Source organism: Equus asinus, chromosome 16 (assembly GCF_041296235.1).
Source record: "Equus asinus isolate D_3611 breed Donkey chromosome 16, EquAss-T2T_v2, whole genome shotgun sequence".
Classification (NCBI taxonomy): domain Eukaryota; kingdom Metazoa; phylum Chordata; class Mammalia; order Perissodactyla; family Equidae; genus Equus; species Equus asinus.
In genome coordinates, this window is record NC_091805.1 from 35,581,637 (window position 1) to 35,595,667 (window position 14,031).

General features: G+C 43.0%; 1 protein-coding gene across 2 annotated transcripts; it reads left to right on the forward strand.

Moving 5' to 3' along the window:
• The first annotated feature begins 6,101 nt into the window (after positions 1 to 6,101).
• S1PR1 (sphingosine-1-phosphate receptor 1) lies at positions 6,102 to 10,655 on the forward strand. 2 transcript variants are annotated; one of them, XM_014851478.3, is made up of 2 exons: positions 6,102 to 6,409; positions 8,015 to 10,655. In XM_014851478.3, exon 2 carries the CDS (start codon positions 8,179 to 8,181, stop codon positions 9,325 to 9,327), a length of 1,149 nt encoding a protein of 382 aa, XP_014706964.1. In that variant the 5' UTR covers positions 6,102 to 6,409; positions 8,015 to 8,178; the 3' UTR covers positions 9,328 to 10,655. The 2 variants fall into 2 exon arrangements, with proteins under 2 accessions (XP_014706964.1, XP_044605294.1); XM_044749359.2 differs by having other exon boundaries at positions 6,122 to 6,304.
• Positions 10,656 to 14,031: the final 3,376 nt, after the last annotated feature.

A 14,031-nucleotide genomic window follows, 5' to 3' on the forward strand; every position in this document is an offset into this window, starting at 1 on the left:
ATTGTGATTCAGTTCAAATTTAAATGTTGGATGGTGAGATTCTCCCTCCTTCTCTGCACTGCTCTTCCTTGATTCACTTGGGAAAATGCTAGAAGGCAGACAAGAGGTTTTGGAATTCCTCTCTGGTGAAATTGACCAACCCAGGACTAGAGATCTTTAGATTGACATTTGGGGATCCTTCAACAACAGAACACAGATTGATCTTCACCCCTTCATTGACAAGCCTCTCGTAGAGTTTTAATTAGCTTTCAGCGCCTGTGTCTGAAATCTGAGTGGATAGCCAGAGATCACCTGACGCTGAGAAAGCCTCTGATACAAAGGGCTGAGACCAGAACAAACAGGAAAATGAGACAATAAAGAAAATAGGAGAAAACGTCGACAATAAAGATAACATTCTAATGTCCTCGGAGATAAGTGAAGATATGGCATCCCTGAAAAAAGAACAGGGTTCTGGAAGAATGAAATAATCAGAGGAAAAAAAGAGAACATTTAAAATTAAAAGTATGATAATAGAAAGGGAAATATTAACTGAAGAGTTGATAGATAAAGTTGAGAAATCTCCCAGAAATTAGAAAAAAGATGAAGATGTAGAAAATAGAAAACAAATACGAGGAAATTTAAAAATCAGCCCAGATGGTCCATAATCTGAATAGTAGGAGCTCCAGAAAGAGTGAACAGGGAAAACAGAGAAGATGAAGTTATCAAAGAAACAATTTCAGATAATTTCCCAGACTGTACAGGGCCCATCGTGTGTCCAGGAGAAAACTTGCAAAATTAGGGTATATCATTGTATAATTCTGGAATGCTGTGGAGAAAGAGAAGATTCTAAAAACATCCACAGAAGGAAAAAAGTAGTCATACATGAAGTTTTGATCAGAATAGCTTTGGACTTTTTATCAGTAGCGCTAGAAATTAAAAGACAAGGGAAGAATGCCTTCAAAATTCTCAGGGAAAATTACTTACAACCTATAACTCTATATCCAGGCAAAACATTAGTCAAGTGTAAAAACAGAATTTTAAAAATATCAGACTTGCAAACATTTAGAAAGTTCATAACACAAGCATGTTTTTTAAGGGTACGTGAATTAATACTCCTTCAACATGGAAGAAAATCTATAAATCTTGTCCAAAATTGATAATTACGAAGTAAAATGTTAGGGGCCAGCCTGGTGGCATAGTGGTTAGGATTTAAAAATCCACACATTTAAAAAAAATCATAGGGGTCGGCCCAGTGGTGCAAAGGTTAAGTTCGCATATTCTGCTTTGGTGGCCCAGGGTTTGTCAATTCGGATCCCGGGTGTGGACCTATGCACCACTTGTCAAGCCATGCTGTAGCAGGCGTCCCACATATAAAGTAGTGGACGATGGGCATGGATGTTAGCTCAGGGCCAGTCTTCCTCAGCAAAAAAGAGGAGGATTGGTAGCAGATGTTCTCTCAGGGCTAATCTTCCTCAAAAAAAAAAAAAAATCATAGATTTCTTTACTAAGGAAAGCAAATACAATGTATTTTAAGTGAAAATTCTGCTAATTTTGTATAACCATTCACTGCAATCTTGGAGAAAATGACTTATGATTTTGCCAACTTCTTAAGTTTTTGCCTTTGACCACAAGCTCTGCTTTGGCAGGATTTGCAGATTCAGATCTTGGGCATGGAGCTATGCACCACTCATTGCTTGTCAAAGCATGCTATCGTGGCATCCCACGTATAAAATAGAGGAAGATTGGCACAGGTGTTAGTTCAGGGACAGTAGTCTTCAAGCAAAAAGAGGAAGATTAGCAACAGATGTTAGCTCAGGGCCAATGTGCCTCACCATAAAACAAAAAAAGAAGAAAAGAAAGAAAGAAGGAAGGAAGGAAGGAAGGAAGAAAGAACGAAAGAGAAAGATAGAAAGAAAGAAGGGGAAGAAAGAAAGAAGGAAAGAAAGGAAGAAAGAAAGAGAAGGAAAGAAAGAAAGTAGGAAAGAAAGAAGAAAAATGCTGTGTTTAGAGATTTTCAAGTAGCCACCAGAAGAAACATCAGTAAGACTTCAAAGTGATTGGGAGGATTGGAGGATCGGGGAGCCTCCGAGAACTGAGGCTCTTCCTTGCAAGTTTGTCCTATTTGATTTTTTTAACCATGTGCATGCATTAATTTGATTAAAAATAATTTTACTTGAAAATCAAAAAGGAAAGTGAATGGAAAGATGGAAAGTGAGTTAATGAAAGCGAGAGTATAATAGAGTTAGAGGTAGAGATGGTGGGAGGGTGAAGCATTTACTCTACACTGTAGGAGGCCCTTACACATATCAAGCTCTTTAATTCTCCCAGTGGCTGAAAGAGAAAAATACCATTATATTATTTTAGAGATGAGAAAACTGAGGCTCAAGGAAGTTAAGGCATTTGCCCAAAGTCAAACAGCTAAAGACTGGCAGTATTAAGGCTGAACCCAAGTCTGTCTGGTTCCCAAACTCAATCATGTTCCACTATATAGTTTTGAATGTTGGCAAATTAGAGAGAGAGGTTGGGACCTGGTTTGGGGGAAGACGGTGAGTTTTTGGTAGAGGAAACACAAACGTTAATGTAAATTGAAGGTAGGGTCACCAGAGGCTAAGGATTGAAAGTACAAGAGAGAGAAGGAATAATTGAGCTGAATCTTAGAAAGTCAGGGGGGAGTAGCATGGTGATGTGAGCAAGAGTTTGCCTTGAGAAGGAATAAAGCTATAGGAATGAGATAAGAGTGGGTGAAGTTGTTATTAAGTTGGAACTTAGAGGGAAATTGAAGTGGTGATTCTGTTTTCTCCATGAAGTAGGAGCCAAATTATCCTCCTACGAATAAATGAGTAAGGGGGACATTGGATCTTTACACAGGATGGGAGGAGGAGACAGTTGGAAAGTGACTGGAGCATGTAGGAAAGAGTAGGGTTGCCAGATTTAGCAAATAAAAATGCAGCTCACTGAGCTAAATTTGAATTGCAGATTAACAACGAATAAGTTTTTAGTATATGTCCCAAATATTGCGTGGTATTTTATCTGTAACAAAGAGAGACACTAAAGCAGGCAAAAAGAACAGCAAAGCTGCTTTGAAATAAGAAACTTGGAATGGAGCAACCTCAATGTGAATTGGGCATCAGATAGTAACCTCAGTGAGACAAGAAGTGAGGTAGGAACACTGGGCCTGGCTTCCAGGCAGCGGAAAGGCAGCTGGGCTAACTGCCAGGAGATAGCTTGAAGATGCAATTCCTAGGGTCTCTCCTGAGAGTAATGGGAAGAGACATGTGTGGGAACCAGCGACTTGGAATTGCAAGGAAGCCATCGCTGCAAATAGCTTTGTGTACTTTCTAATTTTGCCTGAGTGGTCAGCTACATCTTATTTCTCATAGATGTGTACTAAGGATGAATATTACTGAATAATTATCTCCAAGGTGTTTGAGCTCTTTAAAACACTGGATCAATACTGAATGTTGTCCTCACCCACAGAGCTCACAACAAAAGGACTGACTTCACCTACCTAATTCTTTGACATGTTTGAGGTTTATTTGGTGGTTTGGAGTAGTCGTTAAGAATCCGCAGCTCATTGACGGTCATAGCCCATGTTAACCACTTTGCTTAATATGTCTGGGACTCAGTTTCCTTGTGCATAAAATTAAGATAATAACAGTACCTAACTTGTAGGGTCATGGTAAGGATTAAATGAGTTAATATGTATAACACTTAGAATCTGGTACACAAATACTAGAAGTATAACCTTACACTAGATATTATAGGTAGATAATGAGAGGTCTCTAAAAATTATTCATTGTTATATCTTTATATACATTTTGTACACGTGAAATCAGTGGTTTCAAAAAAGACATTCATGGGGGAAGGATTAGAGAAACAGAGCACAAAGGAATTTTCGGGGAGTGAAAACCCTCTGCATGATACCATGATGATGGATACATGTCCAAACCGAGAATGTACAACACCAAGAGTGAACTTTAATGTAAACTATGGACTCTGGGTGACAATGATGTGACAATGTAGGTTCATCGATCATAACAAATGTACCACTCTTGTGGAGATGTTGATAATGGGGAGGCTGTGCATGTGTGGGGGCAAGGTATATATGGGAAATTTCTGTATCTTCCACTCAATTTTGCTGTAAAACTGCTCTAAAAAAACCAAAATAACATCCTAATAACAAAAAAGGTGGTAAAAATAAAAATAAAATTTAATAAAACATGTCAGCAAAAAGAAAATGCTTTGTGGTGGAAAAAAAGGACATTCATCAGTATATTTTGGTATAGACGTTTTGTATACTTGCATAGGCAGTAAATGAGTGGTTTTAAAAGGACACTCATTAGCATACCTTTGAATACATTTTCTACACATGTACAGTCAAAAAAATCATACAATTTCAAAATTTTAAAGTTAGAAGTTTGCTTCCCTTCAGGAACATGCATTTCAATTCCTTAACTGTTTATTGCCTGAAAGTGTTTGACGTGGGAGACACAGCATCTGCAGTATTTAAGTTTAGGGACCCAGATTAGCCACTCACTAGCTAGGACATCTAGTGACTTAAGCTTTTCGAGTGACATTTCCCTCATCAATGAAATGACGACCAATGCTTGCTTCACAGAGTGATAGTGTGAAATTAGATAATCTGTCACATGCCTGATATAGTCTAGGTGTCCAATTCATTTTAATTCCTTTCGCTTTAAAGAACTTATAAAGTAGTGGGTGGGGTGGAGTTGGCCAAATCCCCAAGTTATGTTGTGATGAGTACACTCAACATATCTCCTCTTCTAAATGGAGTAAGTCCTCAACCCCCATCAGAGTCTATTCTAGAGTCTAGAGGACCGTTATCTTAGTTTCTGAGCTGTATGCACCTACTGTTTCTGAATTTGTGGGTATGTGCTGGGTGGAACTCTGATGATGAGAGCTTTCAGGCAGCTGTGAATTAACTGTCGCTTGAGTTTTTCCTTTGCAAACTCATAAGATCCCAGAAGCCAGGGGCTTGTTGTTTATTCATTCGGCCTCCTTCTGAGTCATTCAGGTACAGGGTGTGTCTGTCAAAACTGCACAACAGAGAAGTTTTGCGCTCACATCTGCAGGGAAGGGAAGCCAGTGCGACCAAGGACTGGGTGGAAACCGTCTTTGCAGAGCAGGGCAGGGCAGAAGTGCCCCGAGCTTGTGACTTAGGTGGAGTTGCCATGCCACCTCTCAGTCCCACCTTCTGAAGGAGCATCTAAGCAAAAGGACACAGTGGGTGAGTGGCGAGCATTGATGTCTGGGGTCCTCTGAGTTGCCTCCCAAGCAGAAAAGGGAGAGAGGTGTCGGCCCCCCGGTCGGGGAGCTGCAAGCGCTCGGCTGGGCTGGGTCCGGTGGCTCTTCTTTGGAAATTCCTGAGCTGCCCAAGCGTTTTAAATCTCTCAGGTCCGGGCAGCTGCCCACCTTCTCAAAAGCCTCACCGCTGGCCAGACCTGGGACACACGGCCTGACTTTGCACCCAGTCGAGTGAGGGAAACCCCTGTCCAGCTCCCCGCGCGGCGCCGGCCCATTTTGCCGTGCGCCCCGCGAAAGCCACTTTCTGCCGCTCAGACCGCAAGTTTCATGGCAGCAGCAGGCTGGGGCAGGGCCGGGGAGAAGGGGAAGAATTCCCCGGCCCTTCGCCCTCCCAGCCTGCTGCCCCCTCCATACCTCTCACCGCCCTGCCCAGCCTCTCCTCCCGGGAGCGCGGCCAGGACTCGCTGGGTCGCGGCTGCCGTTTCCAGTGCCTGCGCCGACGCGGCCCAGGGGCTCAGGGCCACAACCTCGGGCCTCCGATCCCCCAAGGGCTGCGGGGGTAGCCGACCAGAGAGGTGCACTACGAGGCTCTGGGCCGTCCCCTGCCCCCTAAGACTTTTCGAGAGAAAAGTTCCCAAAGGCTTTACACCTGTTTTTTCTAAGGCTCGGGAGAATGGTCTCCACCGCCCGGGAGCAGCGGATAGCAGGGTGAGGGCTGTGATTTATACGTTAGAGTCCAGGGGGCACCAGGCTCCTCCCCCTTCTGTTTTTTTTTTTTTTCCTCCAGTGGCTAGTGGAGGAGGAGGGGTTCTTTTTTTTTTTTTTTTTTTCTCTTTTGCTTCTCCCTCCCACCCCGCGGGGAAAAAAAAAGTCTTTCCTGGACAGTGAGTCTCAGCAGCTGAGAGCCGGGGGCCCCCAGCCACTGGCGGAGGGCGTGGGGGGTTTAGGCATAAACCCCTCCCCATTTCTCTCTAAAGAAGCCACCCAGCCTCAGCGGGGCGCTCGGCGACTTCAGCTCGCATGCCCGCGCAGTGCAGAGAGGGAGGGGACCCCGACTCGAGTAAGTTTAGAGCGCGACGTAGTCTGTCCCGGGCAGGAGCAAGATGCGGAGCGCGCTGTGCAGACCCGGTGCTCTCCGAACGCAGCTGCGTCCTGCCTGAGCGAGGTAGGGGACTGCGCGCGGTGCCAGCGGGCCCGGGGGCGCGGGGAGCCCCGCCGCGGGAGGGCTTCAGTGGCAGACCCGAAGTTTTAAACAGGAATGAAGCCAAACAAAAACTTTTAAAACATCCGTCTCTGGGCACTTGAAACACACATCTCTGGGCTACTAAGGAGCCCAACCCGATGGGATTGTTCTTGGGCACTCGTGATTTATGAAGTTTGGAAAAGGGTTAAGCCCCAGCTGTAGAACCGACTAGGGGTGGGGGATAGGGGAAGCTGCGGTTGGTGGGAAGAAAGGGAGGGAAGGTGCTTATTTTTGGAAATCCTATAGACAAAGAATATGGGAGGCGGGGGTACGGGCTTAAACTTGCACTCCCGCGAGCAGGGTGTGGAATTAGGTGGGGGGAATGCGGAGCTTCTCGGCGCGAGCAGCTTCTACGTCCCGGGAATTGCTGGGATTGCTCTCGCCTCTATTACGCCACTTTTTTCCCATTGCTGCGTTACCTTGAAACATTTAAACAACTTACAAGTAGACTTCTGCTAACCAGTGCCATGTTTCAATCCCTCTACACTTTTGATGAGAGGAGGCAACGCGTTGGCGGAGAGCGGTAAATAAAACTGCCCGCGCTAGCTTAGCAAAGTACCACACGTCCGTTTACGCGAATTTCTGGAGAGTAGTTTTGCGCTCGGAATTAAGAATGTAGTGGCATGTATTGTGTACTGCTATCAGTAGTGTAACTTCTCTTTGTGTATGTGTGTGTGTTGGCTATATGCACAGTAATTAAAAATACTCCTTAGGAAATCAATGAATGCACGAAACTTCTGGGATATTTTGCAATCTCTTATGAATGATTTTCACTGAGTATCTTTATATTTTTTTTCTTGCATTGGCTTGCAAGAAAAAAAAAGAAGAAGAAAGAAAAGGCAGTTGCTTCACGGAGGCGCAAAGCTTTCCTGTTTATCGAAAGGCCAGGGCGGGCTGGCTGCCCACACCACGCTGCGCCCTCGGACCCTAAGCACACCTGCTCCTAGAGAGTTATTAATAAAGCCTGAAGAATGGCCTACGCTGTCAAATGATTTTCGTGCAAATCTAACTTCTTGCATGGCATTTAGGAGGTAGTTCTCCTCTCTTTTAGCTGGGTGGTGGTGGGGGGCAGAGGTGTGCGTCTCCGCTCTCATATTGGCGGTTGGGTCTCTTGCGGGGAGAGACCGTGAGCTGGTGGTGAGCCCACCGTGTCTGGAAGCCTGGCGGGGCTGGGGGCGGAGGAGGAGGAATGAGGGGGCATGAATGGAGTTGAATGGGGCTGCTTCTCCAGTTTTTCCATTTCCATTGAGAGGATGTGACCATGGAGAGAACTTTAGTCTTGCTGAGTTGGAGTTTTCAGTTTGGGTAAAATTTTGGCTTTTCTTCCTCTCTTTCTTTCCCTTCTTTCTCTTTTTGGTAAGAAATGAAAATTTGATTAAAAAAAAAATCCCTCTCTCTGCGCTCTCCCCAAGTTTTCTTAAAACAAATCAACAACAACAAAACTAGCGCAATGCCTTCGTTAGGATGAATTATGCCAGTGTGCTGTGGCTTTTTCCCTGACTCTCTCCTCTTTGTGACTTGTTTAAGGCTGCGGTTTCCGAGGCCCTCTCCAGCCAAGGAAAAGCTACACAAAAAGCTTGGACCTCTCTCGCTGAACCACCCCAGAGCAAGTGAAGGCTCTCTCGGCCTCGCCCTCTAGCGTTGGTCTGGAGAAGCGCCATCCCCGCGTTCCTGGGGACGCCGTGCGCACCATGGGGTCCACCAGCATCCCGCTGGTCAAGGCCCTACGCAGCTCTGTCTCCGACTATGTCAACTATGACATCATCGTCCGGCATTACAACTACACGGGAAAGCTGAATATCAGCGTGGACAAGGAGAACGGCATTAGACTGACCTCAGTGGTGTTCATTCTGATCTGCTGCTTTATCATCCTAGAGAACATCTTTGTCTTGCTGACCATTTGGAAAACCAAGAAGTTCCACCGACCCATGTACTATTTTATTGGCAACTTGGCCCTCTCAGACCTGTTGGCAGGAGTCGCCTACACAGCCAACCTGCTCCTGTCTGGGGCCACCACCTACAAGCTCACCCCTGCCCAGTGGTTTCTGCGGGAAGGCAGTATGTTTGTGGCTCTGTCTGCCTCCGTGTTCAGCCTCCTAGCCATCGCCATTGAGCGCTATATCACCATGCTGAAGATGAAACTCCATAACGGGAGCAACAGCTTCCGCTCCTTCCTGCTGATCAGTGCCTGTTGGGTCATCTCCCTCATCCTGGGTGGCCTGCCCATCATGGGCTGGAACTGCATCAGCTCACTGTCTAGCTGCTCCACGGTGCTGCCGCTCTACCACAAGCACTATATCCTCTTCTGCACCACCGTCTTCACTCTGCTCCTGCTCTCCATCGTCATTCTGTACTGCAGGATCTACTCTTTGGTCAGGACTCGGAGCCGCCGTCTGACCTTCCGCAAGAACATTTCTAAGGCCAGCCGCAGCTCGGAGAAGTCGCTGGCGCTGCTCAAAACCGTGATTATCGTCCTGAGCGTCTTCATCGCCTGCTGGGCGCCTCTCTTCATCCTGCTCCTGCTGGACGTGGGCTGCAAGGTGAAGACCTGCGACATCCTCTTCAGAGCGGAATACTTCCTGGTGTTGGCTGTGCTCAACTCTGGCACCAACCCCATCATTTACACTCTGACCAACAAGGAGATGCGCCGGGCCTTCATTCGAATCATGTCTTGCTGCAAGTGTCCCAGCGGAGACTCCACCGGCAAATTCAAGAGACCCATCATCGCAGGCGTGGAATTCAGCCGCAGTAAGTCGGACAACTCCTCCCACCCCCAGAAGGACGATGGAGACAACCCAGAAACCATTATGTCCTCTGGAAACGTCAACTCTTCTTCCTAAAACTGAAAGCTGCCCACCCATGGGGAGTGTTCCTGCATGGTCGCCCACCACCCTAGTGTTTGGAAAAAAAAATCTCTGTGCCTCGACTGCTCCCAGGGAGGAGCTGCTGCGAGCCGGAGGGAGGGAGGAGGAGAGTAAGAACAGCCTGGCGGTGCTGGGTGTTGGTGGGTAGAGTTAGTTCCTGTGAACAATGCACTGGGAAGGGTGGAGATCAGGTCCTCGCCTGGAATCTATTTCCTCCCCCGTGGAGCTTTGATTTTGCACTGAGCCAAAGGTCTAGCATTGTCAAGCTCCTGAAGGGTTCATTTGGCCCCTCCTCAAAGACTAGTGTCCCCGTGTGAAAGCGTCTCTCTCAGGAGCTTTGAGGAGAAGATGTTTTCTTTGAGTTTAGTTTCCAACCCAAGCGAGTGTGTGCACTTCTGCTTCTCTAGGTATGCTCTACAGATCCCACCCTCCCTTCCCCGTCACTCCCCTCCTCAAAATTCTTTTACTTTATATTTTAACTACCTGGCATTCATCAGAGCTGGGGTTGTGGCATGGTCCATTTCTTGATCAACTGTAGCAGATAGGCTGGGTCCAGGAGGTAGCCTGTGAGGAGATGGAGACGGTTTGGAGTAAAGCAATTTCATTTGCTGAGGCCAAAGTTTCCGAGTCGGCTGGATCAGTGTTTTGGAATTTGGTTGTAGTCACTTTGATTTTATCCATTGTGGCTGAAATCTGCATAAGGATTTATCTACATGGTATCGGCCAGGATCCTTGGTGTCATAGGAGAAACAAACAAGCAAAACAAGGTGAAAACTGACTGGGGGGTGAATTTGTAAAACAAAGAGAGATTTCTTAACGAATTTGTCTAACAAATACAGCATCTGTTTTTGGCACTTTTTTTGATGTTTATGTTGGAGTGTTGTGTGAATCATTTCAACCAACAGTATGGTTATATTTTGTGTTAAAAGTACTTTTCCTGATTTTTGAATGTATTTGTTTCACCATTTTATTGGATTTTTCTAACCTGTGTTAACACCATTGAATGTGTATTTCTTAAGAAAATACCACCCTCTTATGCCCTTAAAGCATTACTTTAACTGATAGGGAACATCAGAAGATTTCAGTACAGCTGTTCATCAAATAGTTAATTGAAGATGTGTATAAATGTTACAAAGAATAAAAATATATTGCTGTCTCTTTAGTATGGTTTTCAGTGCAATTAAACCGAGAAATGTCCTTTTTTTTTAAAAAAATAGTATTTAATAGGTTTCTGACTTTTGTGGATCATTTTGCACATAGCTTTATCAACTTTTAAACATTAATAAACTGATTTTTTTTAAAGATTCCTTTGTGAAGAGCATTTTTAAAAAATAATTATTAAGACATTTTATTTGACTATGTGGCTCCTTAGAATCAAAGTTGAGGGCAAATTTCTGTTATTCTTTAAGGGATTTTACCTTGAAAAACTAGGGTGTGAAAAAAATGTGGTTTGTTTAGAAACCGCTCACTCCTTTTCAGGAAGAGAAACTTCAATAAGTGAACATTGAACAGTTGTAAAGAGATGAAAACCACCAAACTCTGAATACCACCTTGACGAGTAAATGTAATTGTTAGTTTTAAATCACCTTCAAGCCAAACTAAATTAAGTATAATAATTCTGTCTTAAAACATGGGTTTTTAAAGAAATAATATAAACAATGTGGTTGTAAATCTAATTTAAATTATGAGACTTAATGGTTGGTTCAAACTCATCAACAAAAGCTTACCTTCTTGACTTTCCACCAACATGCTGGGGAAGTGGGGCTATGGGTATGGGAGATAATCTTAAATCACTCTTTTTTTTCTGGAACACTGTCTTGGCTTCTCCCAGTCTACCCTCTGAACAATATGGGACTATACACATCAAGGAAGTAGCTAGTTGTAAAATGTAGGCTGAGAAGCACACACCTTTCATCTGAAAACTTGATTCGTAGTATCTGAAAGCTTTAACCTCCTTAGTCATTAATTTCTCCAGCTATAAAAAGAGAGCAAGGGTACTTTGTAAGCATCACAGAATTATTGTAATAGTTAATTCTTATTGTGATATTATTGTCATCTTCATTGGGAATTAAATGGAAGTATTTTGGTGTGTTTGGCTCTCCGGTGCTATTGTTACTTTCAGAATTTGTGCTTTCAAGTGTCATTGAATATGCACAGGACACAGTTGGGACATGAAGATAAACCTCACCTAACAGAGTCGATGTCATTTCTGGGTAAGGTTAACTGTGGGAAACAGAAATGTGTTCACTGGGGAAACCTTGGGTCACAACCTCGCGTTTCCTGAAGGAAATGCCAAAAATGCTCCAAAGACAAAAGACTGGAAACAAACTGGAATGTCTCTATCCATCTGTCTGCTGAGGGGGAAGGAATGAGTTCATGTTATACTCACTTCCTAAAGCTTTCATTACAGAGTCAAGCATAATGGAAAAGCGTGTCCATTTTGTGTTTCTATGGAAGATAAAGTGTTCATACTCTTGGACTTATCTTTATAAACACAGTGGTGACTCACAGGACAAGGGGAAGATGACGGAGGGCAGCTGACCTTGGTGGGATTGGGGAGCTCATTAGTGACAGGGAGGACAGCCTCACTTGCCCACCTGTGAGCACATTATCCAAAGATTAAATGTGCTTTCTTCTGGAAACTTCAGATGGTGCATTTCATTCCAAGAAAACTGGACAGTCATGGACTGTGGCTTTCCTGGGCAAATGTGGGGCAGAGCCCTGGTTCTGGCCAAGAAGCAATGGCTAAGATGAAGGAATTCTTAGTTGCATCCCAACATGAATATCTGGTTTTAGTTCAGTATATCCTGATAACTGAGGATGCAAAAAAAAAATTCAGCACCTGTATGTTTAAATTAAATAAACATCCATAAAGTTTTGATTAAAATGCATAAGTAGAGATTTTTAAGAGGAGTAAACCAGACAACCTGAGCAATAGTTGACATGTTCTTGTAAAAAGTACCATTGACTCATAAATATTAAGGAAATTTACAAAATGACATCAAATAATACTTTATTCCCAAGGACATTAACTGTGATTACAGTTTTACAGAACATTCAAATAAAAATCTTATATTTGCAAATGCTTGTTCTCGCTTTTTAGTCTCATCAAGTAGAACAATTTAGTTCTTTAATAAAAGATGACCCAGTGATATTAGAAATTCAAAACTTTACAGTAATAAGGATTTTGCATTCATGTTAATTAGATACTGGATTCTATTTTAGTAATTTCAGCACTTTGGTTGTGATTTATGGCATCTCTAATTTTTCCCCAGTGTAAAAAGTCTTACTACAAAGATTTTAACTTTACTTCTTTTCAAATTGGATTAATTTCTGCTCTATACATGGTTTATGTTAAGGACATGCCCACTGCAATACTCTTGTAGCACTATTAACCTAGACTATACTTTTTGTATGATTTTGACTCCTCGTGCTTCCATTCAGTACATCTCTGAGACCTGTCTTATTTCCTAGGCAACTAAAAATGTAGCTCTGTTTGGGAGCTACTACTCTGAAATAGCAACTCGAGAAAGATGATGGGCTCTATTGAGGAAGTCCTACAAAGTGAGCACTTAAAGTTCAAGTAATTCCAAATATTAGCAACCCCATTTTCAATTGAAAAGCAAGGGATACTTGAGTGACACATTAAAAAAATATTCTAACTACAAAAGTGTTAAAGATTTGATCTTGTAAATAGTTACTGGCTCAAAAATTAATCTCTATCTAGGAACCATTGTTTACCCATGGTGTTTACAATAATGAGTTTCTTTAATCTCTGCATAATGTTCAGTTATTCTTTTAATATTGCTTGCTCCCTACTCAGCTGGAATGATGTTGCTTCTTGTGGACACCTAGCTAATTAGGTATGGCTAGAGTTGTCTATGTTTTAAACATCTTGAAGGAGGAATCACAAATAACCAAAAGAAAGCGTTATAGGACTTATTAGAGTATTTTTTCCCCATAGATGTAGTAAGTTCTTGATGAGAATCATAATAAATTGTATCATTTCCTGCTTTTTGATATGTGCTTCACACAGTCCAGGGAAAGGGACTCAAAATACTTTTTTATGGACACCTTTGCCTTCAGTGCCATACTAATGGAACCAGAGTCATCTTACAGAATCCCAAGGCAAGCAAGGCTTGCAGAGTTGAATGAACAGGAATTGCTACATTTTGCTTTATTGAAGCACCATGATGTGCCCAATCAGCTTCTGTGTTAATAGTGGATAAACACACCGTAGTAAATTCACAGAATAGAACACTATTCAGCAATTAAAAAAGGAACTGCTACTGACACTTGCAATAATTTGCATAAATCTCGAAACCATTAGATGTTGAGCAAAAGAAGTCAGCTACAAAAGGGTACATACTGCATGATTCCATTTATGTGAAATTCAAGAACAGATAAAATTAATCTATGGAGATAGAAATCAGAACAGTGGTTGCCTCAAGGAAAGGATAAACTGGAAAGGAACATGAGGGAACTTTCTAGATTGTTAGCAATGTTATATACCATAATTTTTAGAGTATTGTTTACTGAGGTGTATATATTTGTCTAAACTTATTCAACAATATTCTTAAGACTTATGAAATTAAAAAAATCAATATAGTAGATTTCTACTTCAGAGTATGAGGGCTATATGGGACATTCTCCGTGAAATTATGGAAAAAGTTTCCAAAG

Bases quoted from the DNA above. Each gene is read 5' to 3' on its own strand.
- S1PR1 (XM_014851478.3), top strand. From the start codon at position 8,179: ATGGGGTCCACCAGCATCCCGCTGGTCAAGGCCCTACGCAGCTCTGTC.